At 38.0% G+C, this 20,138-nt stretch overlaps 1 protein-coding gene across 4 annotated transcripts in view; it reads left to right on the forward strand.

Annotated features, from left to right (window-relative positions):
* Window positions 1-687: 687 nt before the first annotated feature.
* LOC133804752 (uncharacterized) overlaps window positions 688-20,138 on the forward strand; it is a 30,090-nt gene continuing 10,639 nt past the window's right edge. For 2 of the 4 annotated variants that reach the window (XM_062242894.1, XM_062242897.1), the window contains exons 1-19: window positions 688-943; window positions 1,042-1,122; window positions 1,207-1,344; window positions 1,438-1,548; window positions 1,637-1,687; window positions 1,791-1,891; window positions 3,231-3,324; window positions 3,705-3,833; window positions 3,956-4,213; window positions 4,359-4,437; window positions 4,770-4,861; window positions 4,979-5,062; window positions 5,846-5,920; window positions 8,006-8,053; window positions 8,440-8,535; window positions 8,823-9,052; window positions 9,568-13,040; window positions 13,141-13,220; window positions 13,338-13,418. In XM_062242894.1, the coding sequence (XP_062098878.1) occupies window positions 776-943; window positions 1,042-1,122; window positions 1,207-1,344; window positions 1,438-1,548; window positions 1,637-1,687; window positions 1,791-1,891; window positions 3,231-3,324; window positions 3,705-3,833; window positions 3,956-4,213; window positions 4,359-4,437; window positions 4,770-4,861; window positions 4,979-5,062; window positions 5,846-5,920; window positions 8,006-8,053; window positions 8,440-8,535; window positions 8,823-9,052; window positions 9,568-13,040; window positions 13,141-13,220; window positions 13,338-13,418 (5,469 nt within the window). In that variant the 5' untranslated portion in view covers window positions 688-775. Of the gene's footprint in view, window positions 944-1,041; window positions 1,123-1,206; window positions 1,345-1,437; window positions 1,549-1,636; window positions 1,688-1,790; window positions 1,892-1,979; window positions 2,184-3,230; window positions 3,325-3,704; window positions 3,834-3,955; window positions 4,214-4,358; window positions 4,438-4,769; window positions 4,862-4,978; window positions 5,063-5,845; window positions 5,921-8,005; window positions 8,054-8,439; window positions 8,536-8,822; window positions 9,053-9,567; window positions 13,041-13,140; window positions 13,221-13,337; window positions 13,419-20,138 lie in introns of those variants that run through there. The other 2 variants (XM_062242895.1, XM_062242898.1) reach the window with 2 other exon arrangements.

Consider the following 20,138-nt stretch of genomic DNA (forward strand, 5'->3'; position numbering starts at 1 on the left):
TTTGGAGCTGTAGTAAGAGATAATAAGGGCCGGATTATTGCTGGGTTAGCCATTCCAAAGAAAGGGAATTACTCATTGATGATAATGGAGGCAGAAGCGCTGTTATGCACTCTCAAATGGTGTCATGCTACATCACTACCTATTACATATATTGAAGTAGACTCTAAACTTGTGGTGGATAGAGTCACATTTTTCGAATATTGTAAAGGATATTCAATCCTTATTATCTTCTTTCCTTGATATAAAACTTTCCTATGTACCTAGAGAGGCCAACGTTTTGGCTCACACCATTGCTAGGAAAGAATTGGGGCTAGATGATGAGGTTAGGTTGTTTGGAATGGTTCGATTCTTGTAACTTTGTAATGGCTTCTTGTACTTCATGTTTATCTAATGGAAGTTCTACTTATTTGAAAAAAAAAAGTTGTGTGCTCTTTGTTTATAATTTTTATCAAATGATGCAATTTATCCCAATTTAATTAATTTTAATAATTTGTGCCTTAAATTTGACCATTTTATCCAAATTTATTTATAATATAATATTAATAGAAATATGTCAAAATTTGGGCGAAATATGTCAGTCATATTTAGTTTGGGGTGCATTTTACCATTTGTCAAAAATAAAGGACTGAGATGTAAAATGTTGTAATAATTATTAATAGAAAGAAACTGGAATGTAAAATGGGAAGGAAGGAGAAGAGACTTTGGAGTAAACAGTATGGATTGTGAACTGAATTGAGAAGAGGGAAAGAAGAAGAAGAAGAAGAAGAAGAAAGAGATGATGGAGATGGAAATGGAAGGGCGGGTCAAGGCTCTGCCTTTCAAAGTCAAGGCCATGTCCAGAGAGTCTCCTTCTCAGAAAGCTGCTCATGTCCTCGACGCTGACCTCCGCACCCACTGGTCTACTGCTACCAACACCAAGGAGTGGATTCTTCTCCAACTCAATGTACTTCTACTCCTACTCCTCTCACTTTTCAATTCAACATTCATAATCTTCTCTTTTTCTTTGATTTAGGGTTTTTTTCTTTCAATTTTCATTCCCAGGAACCTTGCTTGCTCTCTCATATTCGGATTCACAACAAGTCCGTTCTCGAATGGGAAATTTCTCTTGGTTTGCGCTTCAAGGTTTCCATCATTCTAGTCTACTTTTCAACTCACTTATTCATCTCCATCTCCCACTTTTCTAATTCTAATTCTATTGTTAAGCAGCCCGAGACATTTGTCAAAGTACGCCCGCGTTGTGAAGCTCCTCGACGAGACATTGTGTACCCGATGAACTACACTCCATGTCGTTATGTCAGAATATCTTGTTTACGAGGAAACCCAATTGCTCTTTTTTTCATACAGGTCCTTTCTTTTCTTATATTGCACAAATTTATTTACTTAGAAGAAATAAAAAACTCCTCTTTCTTACACGTAAAATCAATCCTTTCATGGCAGCTGATTGGAGTTTCAGTGATTGGCCTTGAACCAGAGTTTCAACCTGTTGTGAACCACTTGTTGCCTCAAATCATTTCCCATAAACAAGATGCCCATGATATGCATCTTCAGGTGGATCACTTTATATGCAACAACTCTGCTTTACTCTTTCAATTCTTTTTTAACATCATTGGTGTCTCTGATGCTCATCACTATGTAGTTGCTTCAAGACATGACCAATCGCTTACATGCCTTCATCCCCCAACTTGAGGTATTTTTATTGTTTTTAACATTCTTGCTTGCCCTTCTTCCGCCTGTAAGTTGTATTATGTCATAACTTATCTTTTTATGTTTCTTGTTTACAAACTCTATAGGCAGAGCTTAACAGCTTTTCAGATGCTGCCGAACCTAACTTACGGTTTCTTGCTATGCTTGCGGGTCCATTTTATCCGATTCTTTATGTCATAAATGAAAGGTGTGTATATTCATCACTCTTCTAAGAATTGAGAACTCTTTCCCAAACACTTCCTTATTCATTAGGGGTCTAATAGTTCTTAGAAATAGAATAGAAAGCTCGCATGCTATGGAGTTTTTGGGGAAGCAAACTATTAAATACTGCATGAAGGAAGGGATGGCCTTAAATAATAAGCTCAAAGTGATTTTGTCCAAGTTTTGAATTATTGGGAGAAACAAGACAACTAAAATGATGGCTTTCAAGATTTTGTACGGAATGAAATTGAAACTTTGCAATCAAACAAGATTATGATGTAAGTACCCTTTGTCTACTAGTGATAATTAATGATATCTTAGCAGAGTCGATGCAAATATATCATTGTACTTAGGAATCTAGACCAACATTCGATATATGCCCTCCTCGTTTGTCCATTTTGGGCTATATTCTTTACAAATTCATGCGTGCATATGATGGCAGGCTGGGGAATCTACTAGCCATTTATTCATGGAGTGTCATTTTTCTAGAGAGGTGTGGGGAAAAGTTTTAGCTGAGTTTGGTATTCTTTGGTGTATGCCCTCTAACTGTTCTCAATTGTTTCTGAGTCGGTTAGGGGGTGGCAAGAGGGTGTCTCGTTTATGGAAAACTACCTTTTTAGTCACTTTTTGGGCCTTATGGCTGGAAAGGAATAATAGAATTTTTGAAGATATCTTTAACTCAGTTGAGATAATTTGAGATAAGATAAAATTTTGGGTTGCTACTTGGGTGTATAGAACCAAGTGTTTTGCGGGGATTCCCTTCTTTGATCTTATTAGAGATTGGGACAACTTTTGGATTTAATTTTTGGGGGTGCTTGTTGTGGGGTTTTGCTTTTGTGTTTTTGTAACGACGGTATTCCTCCGCCATAAGTGAGGGCTCTCAATCTTATTGGGAGGGGGTCAGTCTATTTTTGACCTCCATCTCTTTTTCAAAAAAAAAAGTATCAGGACCGACGGAGTAGTCATAGAGGTGTACATCCAAAGCACTTATCCTTTTTACTTCATGAGAACTTTCTAAGGAAAATCACAAATAGTGTCCTCACTTTCCAAAGCTTTTTTAAAAAGTATAACAAATATTATATGTGATATGTAAGAGAGCGATTAATATCCTTAGCAAGTATTCTATAGTCTCTACAATTTTCCCATTACATGCCTTTAGATGGAGGACGAGGATCCATCCTTTTAGGTCTCCTCATTTCATTCGGTCATTACCTTTTCCCCGAGCTGTTTTCTTCTTTGTCATAGTATGCATCATGGATAAGTCCTATTGTTTTGAGCTATGGTGTTTCTTCAACCAAATCTTCTAACTACCTTTGATACTATAGGGCCACAACAAAGTCTGCAGGCAGTGTTTCGGACTCTGAAGTTTCTAGGAATAGTCAGCCATCTTCAGCTTTGACTGTTTCATCTAACTTTGAGGTAATGTTTTATCTTTGTTTTCAAGTCTATGTAATTTTGCTTCGCATACTCCATTGTACCTTACCCAATATTATACCTACTTTGCTGGAGATATTAGGTTATTCGAGCACATTATCACAAGTTCTTTTAGTAATTTTTATCCTATTCTCATTTGATGTTGGGAATCTGGTTTTCGTATCTGCACAAGCAGGATTAATTCTTAATTGTAAACTTTTTTCTGATAATTTTGGTCCTATTTTTTAATAGAAAAAGAAAAAGAAAAAGAAAAAGACAAAATGATTTATTACAAATAAGTTGAGTTTTGTTCTTGATATTCAAGATTGTTTCTGAACTTTCATCATGATCTTGATATTTATTGTTTTCTTCTTTTCTGCATACAGCCACGGAGATTACGCAGTGCACCTTTCTTCTTATCCACCTCTAGTTCCATGGTGTTTCGTCCAGATCTGATATTCATGCTGTTGAGAAAGGCATACAAAGATTCTGATCTGGGAATTGTTTGCAGGACGGTAATTTTTCTGTATTTCTTCTCTCTCTCTCTCTTTGATCTTTTAATTTAATTACTCAAATATTGATCAATGATTGCAACCTTTTTTCTTACTTTTTAACTGTAATTCTACCTTTCTCTCAGGCTTCTCGAATCCTGCAAAAGCTTTTAGAACCTCTTACTGTGCAAGAAACATCAGCATCTCCTAGTGAAGCAACATCTGGGGATGAATCATATAAATCTGATTTACTTTATCCCGTCCTCTTACTTGATTACTCAAATTTATTCGGGGAAGAATTCCACCTACCTGATGATCAGTGGGATTCCAACTATCTTAACATCTTGGATTTAGGGGCCGTGGAAGAAGGAATTTTACATGTTCTTTTTGCCTGTGCGTCACAGGTTAATTACAGGAACATGGATATATAACCATTTTGTCAACATATATGATTTCTGTTGTTTTTTCACAATCTGATTGTTCAGTTACTTATTCATCTGTCTGATTGTTCAGTTTCTTATTCATCTGTTGTACCTTTATATTTCTCAGCCTATTCTCTGCAGTAAATTGGCAGGGAGCAGTTCTGAATTCTGGTCCGCATTACCATTGGTACAAGCATTGCTGCCAGGTGAGTATCACATGATGAAGCACTTACATATATGGCTACGTGAATGAGGTGTCAAATTGTTTAGTGTAGGACAATGTATTTACTGATTAGTTAACTGTGAGCAGCTAAGCATAACATGAAATTGGCATTTTTCCTAATGAATATACTGGTTTGGTTTCTTATCCAAAAAAAAAAAGGGAGAGACTTGGATGGCCACTCAAGTTTTTAGAATAGTCATCTTAAACCCTTCCAAAACTTTTGCCACTCCCACTTGACTGGTGGCTTGATTGTCAATTTATTAAACTGACTTTTGTAGTTTAATAGCTCGTTGTTTGTTCTTGGTGGTTTTGTAGCTCTTCGTCCTTTAGTGAGCAGCCCTTCTGAAATGGTTGATGATAATTTTTCTCAGTGGAGACAACCTATTGTACAACAAGCCCTATCTCAGGTTGGGCTCAATGTCAACATGAAATCATTTTGTTTATTTCCTATTGTTACATTTGGCCTTTTAATTTAAGCCAAAATTTAGATAATAGCTTGCTGACAGTTCTGGTTATGATTGCAGATCGTAATAACTTCGTCATCATCATTATACCGTCCGCTACTCTATGCTTGTGCTGGCTACTTATCATCGTTTTCTCAATCCCATGTTCGTCTCTCTGGGTTCATTTTAGTTATATTTTTGTTTAATCTTCATTATGGCTTTTTTTGTGTTCATCTTTATAGCCGTATAGGTGTATACATTTATCAATAACTTCCTATGCTGATTATTGCTGAATAGAGATATATTTTCATTTAAATAAAAATACTATTTTATTGAAGCTACTAAAAAGAAAGAAAAAAATAGCTAGTGGAACTGTAGAAGTGCAAAAGAACATCAAGGTGAAGCAGCCTAAATAACAACAGATTTAAAGGTTTTCTTATTTTCCTCAAAACGAAAGAAAAGAAAATATCTATAAAAGAGGTTTTAAACAATATGTCATGTTTGAAGTGGTAGGAAGTGCAAGTATATTGTTGTTTGTATTACAAGGGGTGGGGGAGCATGCAACATTATTGACATTATGTATGCAGAATGTAAGCTGTTTTCGTTTTGATGTTGTAAATTCATGCTTGGCAAAGTGGCACGCGGTCTTGTTTCAGTATTGCATGATGGCTTTTGGTAAATACTGAAGCAGATTGTGCAGGTTTAATTTGTCTTTGACCTCCATTAACAAAGTGATATTTTTTTTTCTTCTTTCATTTGATAAAGAGTAAACATCTGGTGGTTCACAACATACTTATGTTCAATAAGTACTTGTGCAGATATGAACCACAAAATGTTATATACATCCGCCAAAAGTGTGAATTTTAATTCTATGGCTTGAAGTCTTTTTCATTTAGTGGAACTCTTTCTGTTTATTTGTTTTACTATTTAATAGCACTCCTTTTACAGAGTAAGGCTGCTAGTGTCCTGATTGACCTGTGTTGTAGTGTTCTAGCGCCTTGGATGACTCAAGTGATTGCAAAGGTCCGGCTAAGGCAAATTTTGTGTTTTGAACTTTTTGCAATCAGATTTTTGTAAGAGAAATTTCACTTTCTATGTTTATTGGGTGTTGCTAATTAAAAATGATGCTAGGCATTATGTAAATTAAAAAATAATGCTAAACTTTTCCAACTTCCCCAAAATACTCCTCTCAGTTCCTCTTCTCTCTTCTCTCTCTCTTGGTTTTCTATGAAAATGGCAGCCACAACACCACCACCACCACACACCCGCATTTCTCACTTTCTTTGAAAATGGCAGCCACACACCACCTCTCTCTCTCTCCGAATCTCATCTCTAGCTTTTTTCGCTTAATTTCTCCATGGAAGCTACACAAAAAGAAATCCATAATAGTTTTGAATGATTTAGAACTTAAACTCATGAAAAGTATCACTTAACACACCAAGAATTGCATTTCAAACAATTTTGGGCATGATTTTGAGTTTTTTTGCGATTTTTTTCAGATTTGAAATTCTGAAATCTGCAGAAAATTGACTCTGCTCGATGGTGTTCAATGCCAGCTCGATGGGGCCTTCAAAATCAATTTTCATGAAAAAATTGACTTTTCTCGATGGTGACTCGATACTGTTCAATGGTGCTCGATGTGATTCTTGCAAGAAGCGTAATTTTTTACTTTGGTGTTTTTTTTGGGTGATTTTTTTTTTGAATTTGGGTATTTTTTCGAGGTCTACACGTTTAAAATGTTCATATACACATTTGGAAAGTTTAAAGCTTGAAAAAAAATACAAAAATGCAATCATACCTTATGTTTAAGACATGTTTTGGTATGTTTTCAAGTTTTCACACATGTAAAAATATGCATATCTCAAACGTGTAGATCTTGAAAAAATACCCTTAAAAAAAATCACATAAAACAGACACTCGAGTGAAAAATTACGTCTCTTGCAAGAATTGCATCAAGACAATATCGAGAAAAATTGATTTTTTCATGAAAATCTTGATTTTGAGGGCCACATCGAGTTGACATTGAGCAATATTGACCTGAGCATGATTTTTGGGTTTTTTACTTTCAAATTTGAAACTCTGAAATCTGCAGAAAATCGACTTTGCTCGATGCCAGCTTGATTGGACTTTCAAAATCAAGTTTTTCATTAAAAAATCAACCTTGTTTGATGGTTGCTCGATACTGCTCAATGGTGCTCGATACGATTCTTGCAAGAGACGTAATTTTTCACTTGGGTGTCCGTTAATGGTGATTTTTTTTTTTGAATTTGAGTATTTTTTCAAGATCTACACGTTTGAGATGTGCATATGCATATTTGTGAAGTTTAAAACCTGAAAACATACCAAAACATGTATTAAACATGAGGTATGTTTGTATTTTTTTTTTCAAGTTTTAAACTTTTCAAATGTGTATATAATTATTTTCAACGTGTAGATCTCGAAAAACTGCTCAATTTCAAAAAAAAAAAAACACCCCAAATGGACACTTGAGTAAAAAAATTATGCCTCTTACAAGAATTACATCGAGTAATATCAAGCCACCATCGAGAAAAGTCAATTTTTTTCATGAAAATCTTGATTTTGAAGGCCCCATCGAACATGCATCGGTACCATTGAGCAAAGTCGATTTTTTGCAGATTTCAGATCTGAAAAAAATTGCAAAAAACACCAAAAATCATTCCCAAAATTGTTCGAAATGCAATTCTTAGTGTGTTAAGTGATACTTTTTATAAATTTAATTTTTAAATCATTCAAAACTATTATGAGTCTTTTTGTGTAGCTTCCAAGAAGGAGAGAGAGAGAAAGGTGGTGTGTGGCTGCCATTTTTAGAGAAAGAGAGAGGGATGTGGGTGTGTGGTGTTGTAAACCAAGATAGAGAGAGAATAGGAAGAGTTGGGTGCAAAAATAATGAGAGGGGTATTTTTGGAAACAAGGGAAAGAATAGCACTAAAATGAAATATGAATATACCAAGAGATTTTTTTTTTTTTTAATTAGAAGCCCCTATGATGCATAGAAACTGAAATTTCCCTAATGAATTGTTGGTTGGCACGTATACTTGTGGTCTTGTCTTCTTTAAATTCTCAACTCTGCAAGCTTACTTATTACAGGTTGATCTGACTGTGGAACTTCTGGAGGATCTTTTGGGTACAATCCAGGTATTCTTGCAATTCTCTACCAGCAAAACAAATATTTTTGTGGCTTGTGTTCATGTTTTGTCTCAACTTGCTGAAAGCTATAAAAATGCTGTCTAATACCTAAAATTCAAACGTCTTTAAAAGAAATATCAAATAAAAACCTATTAAAAAGAGAAATAAAAATTTGGCTATACCTATTCACTTGGATCTATATTGTACAGATATTGAAGTTATATAAGCTTTCATTTTCTCAATTAAGGGTAATTAAGTACTCTCTTCCCATTACACTGCATCAGTTATTAACTTATTAGAGTTATTGGTGGATATGTTATTCCTGGCTGAGTGTGCTCTCTTGCTTTATTTAGACACAGTACTTGTTCTTCTATTTGACATGTCATGTGCTTTAGGGTGCTAAACATTCTCTGGCTCGTGCTCGTGCTGCTTTAAAATATATTGTGCTGGCTATTTCTGGTCATATGGATGACATTCTGGGAAAGTATAAGGTAAAGTTTCTTGCTTTGGTGATTTGTCTCAGAAAAAATGTAAAGAATAAAAGAATTAGTCAATGTGTACTCTTAATGTATGGTATCTAAGGACATGTTTTGGCAAAGGGATTATATTTATCTGGCTGAAAAACAATTTTTTTTTAAATGCATACTATTGGGAAGCTCTCCTGTGTGACAGTGATACGATCCTTAACAAGTAGAATTTCTTGGTATTGGTAAAACAGCGCTTTTATGTAGATATTGCAAAATGGTGATGTTAGTTTGTTGTTCTGTCATTGTTTCAGGAAGTCAAGCATAAGATTCTCTTTCTTGTGGAGATGCTAGAGCCGTTTATTGATCCTGCCATTGCTTCATTTAAGAGCACAATTTCCTGTGGAGATCTCTCTTCCACTTATCCTGAAAAACAAGAAAGCAATTGTGTGATTGCTCTCAATGTGATTCGTACAGCAGTACAAAAGCCATCAGTTTTACCTTCTTTGGAATCTGAATGGAGGCGTGGCTCAGTTACTCCTAGGTAATATAATTCATGTGGTCATGCTATCTAGTTTCCTAGTTTTCTTAAGATTGAAAAATGTCTTGTGAGAACTTAATTTAGAGAATCGTTCTCAGAAACCATTAATAGTTTTAGCTTAAGCATTGTGAAACCTCTTCTACCCCTAGAGCAACAATTGATGAAGAAAAAGGGAGAGAACAGGGTATCCACTCTGCAAAGTTATAATGGAGAATTTAATGATTTTCCTCTTAATTTCTCTTAGATGGTTATTAACGTTTCTAAAAAGAGTTTTAGTTTTGTACTTTTGGTGATTTTTCTTTTTTCTATTTCTTTGGGAGGATATCTTATTCTCCTCCCCCCCCCCCCCCACCCATTCACCCACGTAATCCCTTTTTCAATCAATAAAAATTATTGTTTTCTATAAAAGAAAACAACAGAGCAACCTAACTGCATTTAATCAAAGAAAGACAGAAACTCCCTAAGACAATTAATGTTCTTATATGGAACTCATCTTGAGTATTTATTTCTTATTGCAGTGTTCTTCTGGCAATACTGGAACCTCGCATGCAATTACCTCCTGAAATAGACATTTGCACCTCTATTTTGAAGCCGTTAGAACTTGAATCTTCAAGTGGTTTATCTTTTTCTAGTACTCCTTGCCATGGGGTAGTTTCTTTAAAATCAAACAACCAAGATGAACTTGATGCAAAAACAGGTGTCAGTGATAGCGCTACTAAGATGGATGTTTTTGAAGATGTCAATATTCTCTTTGCTCCAATAGAACTACGTAGCATGTCACTTACAAATATATATAGTGATTTGAATGAGTGTACCTCTGGCTCTAACATCGGGGGTGTCAGTTTAGAAGCAAAGCTGGAGGCTGAAAAAATCTTTCCCAAGCAGTCTCATGTTGACTTGATAATAGATACAGGTTTCAATGCCGAATACTTCAACTTACAAGCAGATTACTTTCAACTTATAAACTATCAAGATTGTGAGCTTAGAGCATCCGAGTTTCGGCGTTTGGCCTTAGATTTTCATTCCCAAGACGAGATTACAATGGAGAGCCATGATGCAGCAATAGATGCTTTGCTCTTGGCTGCTGAATGCTATGTCAACCCCTTTTTTATGATGACCTTCAAGAATGGGCCAAAGTTGAAGAACCAGATCAACATCAAGGAGACTAGAGCTCTAAAAGAACATGAGTTTCAGTTTAGAAAAGTCTCTGGAAAGTCTAGAACCGACTTAAAAACAATAGCTCTACTTGAAAAGAAAAGAGATAAAATTGTTCTCCAAATTTTGCTTGAGGCTGCTGAATTAGACAGGAAATTTCAGGAAAATATATCTGGTGGCGAAGATTATTCGTGTTATGATGGTATATCTGATGAACAAGTTGTGAACTTGTCTCCACTTGACACACAGGATGTGGATGCCATCACATTGGTTCGACAAAATCAAGCTCTGTTGTGCAACTTTTTAATTGAAAGGCTGAGAAGAGAACATCACTCATTGCATGAAATTCTTTTGCAGAGTCTTGTTTTTTTGTTGCACTCAGCCACGAAGCTATATTGCAGTGCTGATCATGTGATTGATATTATAGTACGATCTGCTGAGTACTTAAATGGGATGTTAACATCCCTTTATCACCAATTAAAAGAAGGAAAACCTAATTTGGAGCCAGAAACAATACATGGGATACAACGCCGATGGATACTCCTTCAGAGATTGGTAGTTGCTTCAAGCTGTGGTGATGAAGGGGCAGGATTTGCTATCAATAAGAACAATGGTTTCAGTTATACAAATTTGATTCCACCTTCAGCCTGGACAAATAGAATCTCTTCATTTTCTAGATGTAAATCTCCTCTTGTTCGGTTTCTTGGCTGGATGGCAGTATCTCGTAATGCAAGGCAGTATATACGGGACCAAATTTTCCTTGCTTCTGATCTGCAACAGCTGACAAATTTGCTATCCATATTTGTTGATGAGCTTGCTGTAGTGGATAGTTTTATCAATCATGGATATGAAAATGTGAAGTTAGAAGAATCTGGCAATCAACGACTTGAATACCAATCTTTTCATTCTTTCCATGTTATTTACCCTGATCTATACAAGTTCTTTCCTAGTATGAAAAACCAGTTTGGAGGTTTTGGGGAAACCATTTTGGAGGCTGTTGGCTTGCAGTTGAGATCTCTTCCTTCCACTGTCGTGCCAGATATTTTATGTTGGTTCTCTGAGTTGTGCTTGTGGCCGTTTTATCATGTGGATCAAATGACTTCACAAAGTAGTTATGATTATTTGAAAGGTTACATTGCAAAGAATGCTAAGGTGGTTGTCCTTTATGTACTAGAAACTATCATAACAGAGCACATGGAAGCTATGGTGCCTGAGATCCCTAGAGTAGTGCAAGTGCTTCTGTCCCTTTCTAAAGCTTCATATTGTGACGTTTCATTTATTGATTCTGTTTTGTGTTTGTTGAAGCCAATCATTTCGTATACCTTAAGTAAGGTGTCTGATGAGGAAAGGTTATTACACGATGACTCCTGCCTTAATTATGAATCATTGTGCTTTGATGAACTTTTCAATAACATTAGATCTGATGGAAATCAGGACAGAACTACTGAAGAAATGTACAGTAGAGGATTGACAATTTTTATTTTGGCTTCTGTTTTTCCTGATTTGTCTATTCAGCGTAGAAGGGAGATGCTGCAGTCCTTGTTGTCTTGGGCTAACTTTACTGCATTCGAACCAACAAGTTCTTTCTATGATTATCTTTTTGCATTCCAGAATGTTATGAAAAGTTGCAAACTTTTGTTAGTTCAGATGTTACAGTTATTTGGTGCTATTCCACTTCAGCCATCGACTGGTAGACTCCCAGATGACAGCTTGGATTCACATTTAGGGTTTTTAAGTGATGTCTACCAAAACTCATTGAACAAAGCCCCTATTAAGTTGGAGGATAGCAGTGATGCTGCAAATGTAAATCAGAAAGTTCTCGATTTATCCACCGAGGAAATTGAAGAATTTTCTAAAGACTTAGAGGTTCTCATTATTAAACTTAACCCAGCAATTGATTCATGTTGGAATCTTCATCATCAACTGGCTAAGAAGCTTACAATTACATCAGCAGAATGTTTCATTTACTTGAGGTGTTTGTCATCAGTTGCACAAAAAGCTGATGATGTGCAAGACATTGACAGTGAAACCTCTAGTACATCCAAGTCAGTTGACCATTTCCTTGTTCATTGGAGGGTTGGTCTTGAAGGAATTTCTGAAACCATTCTGACCCTTCAAGAAAAGGGTTGCTGGGAAGTTGCATCTGTGATGCTCGATTGTCTACTTAGAGTACCCCATTGTTTTGTGCTGAGTGATGTCATTGGTTTTATTTGTTCTGCCATAAAAAGTAATTCATGCAGTGCACCAAAAATTGCTTGGCGTTTGCAGACAGAGAAATGGTTATCGATCTTACTGGCTAGAAATCTCCATGCCGTTAATGAATGTGAGGCTTCTCTGGTTAATTTGTTCTGTACACTGTTGGGTCATCGTGAGCCTGAGCAACGATTCATAGCACTTCAACTCTTAGGAAAACTTGTTGGCCAAGATATGAATGGAAGAACTGACCTACAAGATTTTAGATTTTGCAACAGTCTTTCCCCTGGCTTAGTCATGTCTATTCCTGAGTCTGCAATTACCTATTTGGTATCAAGTACATGGGATCATGTTGTCGTGGTGGCGTATTCTGACGTGTCTTCACATCTGAGGAACTGTGCAATGGCCCTTCTTGTACAATATGTCCCATTTGCTCGTAGGCACCAATTACAATCTTTCCTAGCAGCAGCAGATAGTGTTCATGGGCTGGGAAAGCTTGGTCAACCAACTTGTGAGGGCCCCTTGCTACGACTCTCATTGGCACTTATTGCTGCCGCTTGTCTGTACAGCTCTCCTGAAGATATTTCTTTGATTCCTCAAAATGTTTGGACAGATATTGAGACTTTAGGATTGTCGAAATCTGGTATAGCTCTTTTATTTATTTGTTTACTTTGTATGTATTAATGCACTTGTATGTGTATCCATGCACTATTATATCTAGACTATTCTACTTCGTTTTGCAGAAGGCAGGATTGGAGATCTTGAGAAAAGAGCATGCCAAATTCTGTGTAGATTAAAAAATGACGAGGTTGAAGCTAAAGAGGTATGCAGTACGTAGAGACATAAGTTTTAATTTTTTATTTTTTTTCCCTGAGTTAAATTTAAGTAAAATTGAAAGTTTTACTTCTAACTGTTGTTTATTGATTGAACACCATTTAAGGCTCTAAAGGAAGTACTATCTGCAAGCTCTTCAAAACAATTCAACCCAGATTTTGTGAGTACTCGGGAAGCAATTCTTCAGGTTAGAAGCATTGTAAACTTAATTCATTGAAATTCACAACACATGCTTGTATTGACTATAAAATTGTAACTTGTGTATTGTATTGTATTTTTCTTACTGTAGCTATCTAGTAGGATAACTTTTCTTTTGAATATAGTTCACCACTATGCTCTTTGGTTTATTGATGAAAAGGGGTTTGTGGGTGTTTCATTTTCTGATCTGGAGTGGGGAGTCTTTCTTTTGAATTTTTGGAATTCTAACCTTGAGGGTCAACATTTTTATTCATTAAGACCTTGTTGTGAAAATATGAGTCAGAGGTCAGAAAGACCTTCTCTCAAAATCAATTATAACCCTCACTTTTGGCGGAGGAATACCGTGGAAACAAAAATAAGACAAAAACAAAGCCCTAGAAAAACCAGAACAAAAAGTTTAAGACCACAAATACATCCATTCCCTACAAAGATCCAAAAAGAAAACATCTTCAAATCCTTTCGACCTATAAACCTAGGTAGCCACCCAGAATCTTATTTTATCCCAAAGGGAATCAACAGAACAAGAGGACTCATCAAAGATCTTGCTATTTCTTTCCAACCAAATAACCCAGAAAGTTTCCATGACTGTACTTTGCCAAAGACGAGCCATTCTTTTCTCTCCCTTTAGTTGACACAAGAACAGTTGCGAACACGAAGAAGGCATACACCAAGATACCCCAAACTCTTTTAACACTTTACTCCACAAAGCCGCGGAGAAAGAGCAATCAAGGAAAAGATGGGTAATTGATTCACCATTGTTTTTCTAGCAAACACACCAACTTGGTGACAAATATTGAAAATGTCTTCTTCTCTGCAAAATGTCGAAGACACTTAATTTATTCGAAAATAACAGCCAGCCAAACACTTTCACTTTGTAAGGGACCACACTCTTCCATAACCTCTTAGACCAAGGTAACTCTGGACCTAAATTAGCGCAGGACAAATTATGAAAGGCAGTCTTGCAGTTGAAAACTCCACAATTGTCTGGAATCCAAATCCTCTTATCCTCCAAGATCGGGGGTAAATCCACAAACTTAATCAAATTTAACAGCTCAATCAAACTAGGAATCTCCCTATCAAAAAGATTCCTTCTGAATCGAAAGTCCCAGCAAAGGCCGCTCGAACTGTTGACCTCCTCCCCCACTACCAAGTCCTAATCAAATAATTTTTGGCCTCCGTTACCCTGAATAGATTTGGGCATTTCAATTTGAAAGAGGACTCACCAATCCAAACATCCTCCCAAAAACGATCTTGTCTCCCCTTCCAACTTTAAAATAGACCAAGCTTCTATACTCATACAAAGTCGAGATGTCTCTCCAAGGGCCACGAACCGAAAATCTTCCTCCAACATTAGTATCCCATTGGCCCCCATCACTCCCATATTTGCTTCTGACCACCCTATGCCACAAAGAAGTACTCTCCATAGGAAACCGCCACAACCACTTGAAGAGAAAAGCCTTATTCCGCAATGCTAAATTTCCAATACCCAAGCCCTCGTGACTACGTGATTTACATACTTCGTGCCAAAATACCAAGTGGTCTGCCCCTGACTGTTCCGCCCCTTCCCACAAGAAATCCCGCATCAGCTTTTCAATAATCCCCACCACACTCTTAGGGATACAGAACAACGACAAATAAAAAACAGGGATTGAAGACAAAACCGACTGAATAAGAGTCAACCTACCACCTCTAGACAAAAAAACACTCTTCCAAGATTCCAAACGATTAGCACATTTCGAGATAACAGGCTCCCAAAATCCCTTGGAACGATGAGAGTCCCCCAAAGGAAGACCCAAATACTGAATAGGCCACTGTCCCACCTGACAACCTATCTCTTTTGCTTGCCGCTCCACGACCTCCTCGTTCAAATTGATCCCCAACAATTGACATTTCTGCAGATTGATAGATAAACCAGACACCACACTGAACACCTTGAGAATATCCAAAAGTACAACCAAAGACTCCTCATCGTTCACAAAAAAAATCGTATCATAGTCAAACTGAAGATGACTGACATCCACCTAATCCTTTCCTACTGAAAAACCTCTAAAAGCTGAATTACTTTTAGCCGCATCAATCATTCTTCCCAGAACATCTGCTACTAGAGTGAACAAGAACGGGGATAAGGAATCCCCTTGCCGCAGACCCCTTGAACCTTTGAACTTACCCCTTGGACGACCATTTAAAAATATTGAAAAAGAAGTGGAGGAGAGACAACCACGAATCCACCTTCTCCAGAGATCTCCAAACCCTTTCTTTTTCATTACTAAATCCAGGAATCCCCAATCCACGCAATCATAAGCCTTAGTGAAATCAATTTTGAAAACCCAACCCTTCCTACCCTTTCTCCTGTACTCCTCTACTGCCTCATTTGCGATCAAAACTGTATCCAGAATTTGCCTACCTTCTACAAAAGCTCCTTGCGATTCCGCAATTGTGTTTGAAAGAACCCCCCTAAGTCTATAAGCCAACACCTTTGATTTTACTTTGTAAAGACTAGTCACCAGGCTAATAGGCCTATAATCCCTCACGCGGAAGCTATTTAATGTCTTAGGAATAAGACAAATGAACGTTTCATTGGTCCTCCCATGAATGATTCTGTCGTTGAAAAAATCTTGAAAGACTGCGAGAAGATCATTTTTGATAACATCCCAATTATTCTGATACACAGCCATGGAGAAACCATCCGGCCCCGGGGACTTAGATCCATCACAAGCGAAAACTGCTTGTTTGATTTCATCTTCCTCGAAAGGCCGCTCTAAAAAGGAAGCCATAACTGCTGAGATCGGTGACCACGAAATGCCCTCCACTCCAATCCATTCTCTGGGGACCGCTGAATACAAAGCAGAATAGAAACCCAAAATAGCCTTTTCAATATCCTCATCTTCAACCCAAATAGTACCATCTTCTTCCTCAATCCTAGAGATAAAGTTCCTCGCTTTCCGCGCACCGAGGATGCTATGGAAAAGTTTGGAATTAACATCCCCTTCCTTGGCCCATTGACACTTCACTTTAAACCAACCACCTCTTTCCTCCTCAAAGACAATCTGCTGCCATTCTTCCTTTACCTTAGAACGCTCCTTTCGAAAATGGTCGTTCCACGATCCCCCCTCCTCTAATCTGTCTAAATCAAGCAACCTTCTTTCGAGCGCAAATTTTTGCACTTTCCTAGCCTCAAAGACCTCCCGACTCCACTTCTTTATTTATCTCGGACCATTGCAAGCTTAGACATAAAGTGACAACCCGGCCAACCATGCACTTTAGCCGACTCCCACCACTTCTTGAAATAGCTAGAGAACTCCTTATGCTCCAGCCATGAATTATCAAAGCGGAAAGGAGCGGGACCCCAAGGAGGGCTCGTATCTAACACCACCGAACTATGATCAGAAACTATTCGAACCATAACTTCCTGGCGAACGAAGGAGTAAAGTCCTGACCAAGAGAGAGTATGCAGGAATCTATCCAATCTACTACAAACAGGCTTAAGTCTAAAATTTGACCACGTGAGCCGCCCATTTTGCAGTTTAGGGTCAACCAAGTTTAACTCTCTAATCAAAGCATCAAACTTCTTCATACTCCATGTATTTGACTTGCTATTCAGTTTCTCATCAACCCTCCTAACCACATTAAAATCTCCCCCAACGCACCAATTATTACCACAAATAGCACTCAAACCAGCTAATTCATCCCAAAAAATTGCTCTCTTACCATGCACTACCGGTCCATAAACACCTGAGAGCCACCACGGATCCTTCCCTTCAGCCTTCAAGAAAATAGAAACGGAGAAATCCCCAACTAACGAATCAATAACGGAAACACTCCTTGTATCCCAGACCACCAAAGTACCTCCTGATCGACCAATCGCCTCTTGCAGAATCCAACCTTTAAACCTAGATCTCCAAATACTTCCAATGAACCTCCTATCTATAGACGCCTTTTTAATCTCTTGAAGAATAATAATATCTGGATTAACTTTGCATATTAACTCCTTAATCGCTTTACGTTTTTCTTTGGAACCACAACCCCTCACATTCCAAGAAAGAATCTTCATAAGTCCAAATTATACCCCCCAACATTCCTCTTTCTTTTGTCATAGTTGACATTAAAGCTGAGCTTCCGTAATTCGCGGCAACTTTTCTTAGACTTACAGAACCCCCTTTATCTACCTTTTCCAAGACACCAGGAATGATCGAGATACCAAGAGACTGCATGGAATTAATAAGTCTAAGAGACTCAAACAAACTCTTGTCCTCCATTTCCGCGGAGGTGCCCAAAGCTACTGAATTTTCCTGTGTCGTCTCTTCCACCAGTACCTCATTCATGTTCTCCTGAGTAGAGCCTTCCTCCAGTGCCTCACCCTTGACCTCATCGCCAAGCAAGTCATTTTCTTTACTAATATTTTCCTCCCACAAACTTCTTATTTGTAATCCTATATCATCCCCGTCCACATTTCCATCATTGGAAAGAACATCGATAAATTCTTCTTCTGAGCTTCCAGAATCAAGCTCTTCAACCACTGGATAAATAAAATTATCCTCCTCCAAAACAGGGTCAGAGAAAGACAAGGCCCATCCCTCTTCCTCTTCTGAGACAGGACTTACTGTGCTCCTTTGAGAAGTTTTGCGAGAATACACCTTCCAGCCATTCAAGTCTGCTTCAAATTGTGAATCATTGTCCTCTGTACTTTTCAACAAGACACAGTGTTTACCAGACTGGGTCATCCTGAACGAATCATTCCAGTAATTTATTTGTCCATGAGAGAATCTACCCCTTCCCAATGGATTAAAACCCCGGTGAAGTCTAAAACAGTTAGAAAAAAGAGGCCCAGCAACAATTTCATGGCCCAGAAAATTAAAGCCCAACCTTGGATTGAAGAGAGCCCTTATTCTTAAATCAACTTTGAACAAACAAGGCCCATCAACCTTAAAAACTGAGATCCAGCCCAAATCCTTGGTCAAGAGAGAGACTTTTAAACCCTCCATTTGCCACGTGAAAAAGGAAATCTTTTTCTTTTTAAAAACTGAACACGTGTCTTGCTTTTCTGAATTTTTAAAAGATAAGTCTGACTTTAATCTTTTAAAAATCTCCTTTAATGACATGCACCCGTTACGTGATCCCTGGGATTCTGCCAAGAGAGGCACCTCTAACTGCTCTGCATTAAAAACTCCCGTATCACCGCCGACAACCGTAACTCCTCCCCTAACACCAGCGGCTTCCTCCCTAGACTCCATTATACCACGACCGAAGCCCTTTGAGACCGTCGCACTGAGCTTCGCTGGGCGTTTCTGACCACTGAAAGACTTCGAAGGGAATTTCCTCATCCACACTTGTCTGGAATGCTTAGGGCGCTTCCCTTCAACGGGTAGGCTTCTAAACAGTCTCAGGGATAAAGTTTCCCCATCGACTGGAACTGTAATGCAGCTGGGAATGAAGCCAAAGTCATCCCAACCAATTTGAGGCGAGCACGGCAATGATTCTTCCCTTTTAACGTATCTCCATCTATTTCTAATAACCCTCCACAGATTGTCCCAACCATCTCAAAAACCTGAAAGTTCCACAAATTCAGAGGAATTCCTTCAATATCGATCCACTCATATTTACATGATATTTTCCTTTCCATCGACTGATCGCCCAACACCATTTGACAAAAGAAACTGAAGTGAGTCCAGGAATGTTGACCGATCCACAGGAGACCAAATTCTTCTGCATATTCTCGTTTTCACACCATATTATCACCCTGTCATCTGAGAAGGAAGAGAATCTTAATTTTTGACCCACCCATTTCTGCACTCCCTCTTGAATAGACAACCAGGAGGATCGACTATCCAATCTAAACAAAAGAACAGCCAAACGCCAGTCGAGAATTTCCTCTTCCCCTGAATCATCTGATTGGCAGTCCCCCAGTTTCCTTCTATCAGTTTCGACACCCGTCTCCTTCACTGCTCTTGAAGACAAACTTGAATTCCTCTTAACAACTGAGGCCCAAGAACCTGGCTTGTCCACCCTCCCTCCAAGAGTCCCTTGATATTCAACTTTTCTCTTCCTGACCAATTGACTCAAACAGTCCACTAAACCTCTCCATCCTTTGCTGAACTTCTCCTGAGGAATGATGATCGAATTAAAAGCACTGTTTTTTAAAACTGAAATCTTCCTTTGACATTCTCTACACACTCCAACAGAACCCTCAAGAAATGATTCCTGAAGGTTCTCCTCCGAAAACCAGAAAGATTAGCTCTAGCACCTAGCGCCCCTTCCACCTCTTCTAACAGCCACAAAGAGGCGTCTAAAGACAACGAAATCTCGAAGCTTGAAACCCTTGTCCTTCCACAGATTCGAATAGAACCACCATCCCTAGAAAGGGTCAACATAAAAACCTTATGAGCCGTACTGAAGCTCCAATATTTTTGACCAGACACCGAATTGGGGCTTACCAAATGAGAATTTTGACCAAATCCAGTGGGGAAATGGACAACTTTCCTCCCATAACCAAAGGGATAATGGTGCCCACTAGACCTAGATCTAGACATCTATTTTTTTTTTTTTCTGCTAAAACATGCTAAAATTTGTTTCCAACTCAAACACCAATGTTCAGATCACACAAGAGAACTCCACACGAATACCAACTCAAAATGAGTTCTCCAAGAACAAAAATCACTGAAAACAGAAAAGACTAACTAATTTAACAGCTGTGATAAAAACACTGTTGTAA

This window comes from Humulus lupulus, chromosome X (genome assembly GCF_963169125.1).
Source record: "Humulus lupulus chromosome X, drHumLupu1.1, whole genome shotgun sequence".
In the NCBI taxonomy this organism is placed as follows: domain Eukaryota; kingdom Viridiplantae; phylum Streptophyta; class Magnoliopsida; order Rosales; family Cannabaceae; genus Humulus; species Humulus lupulus.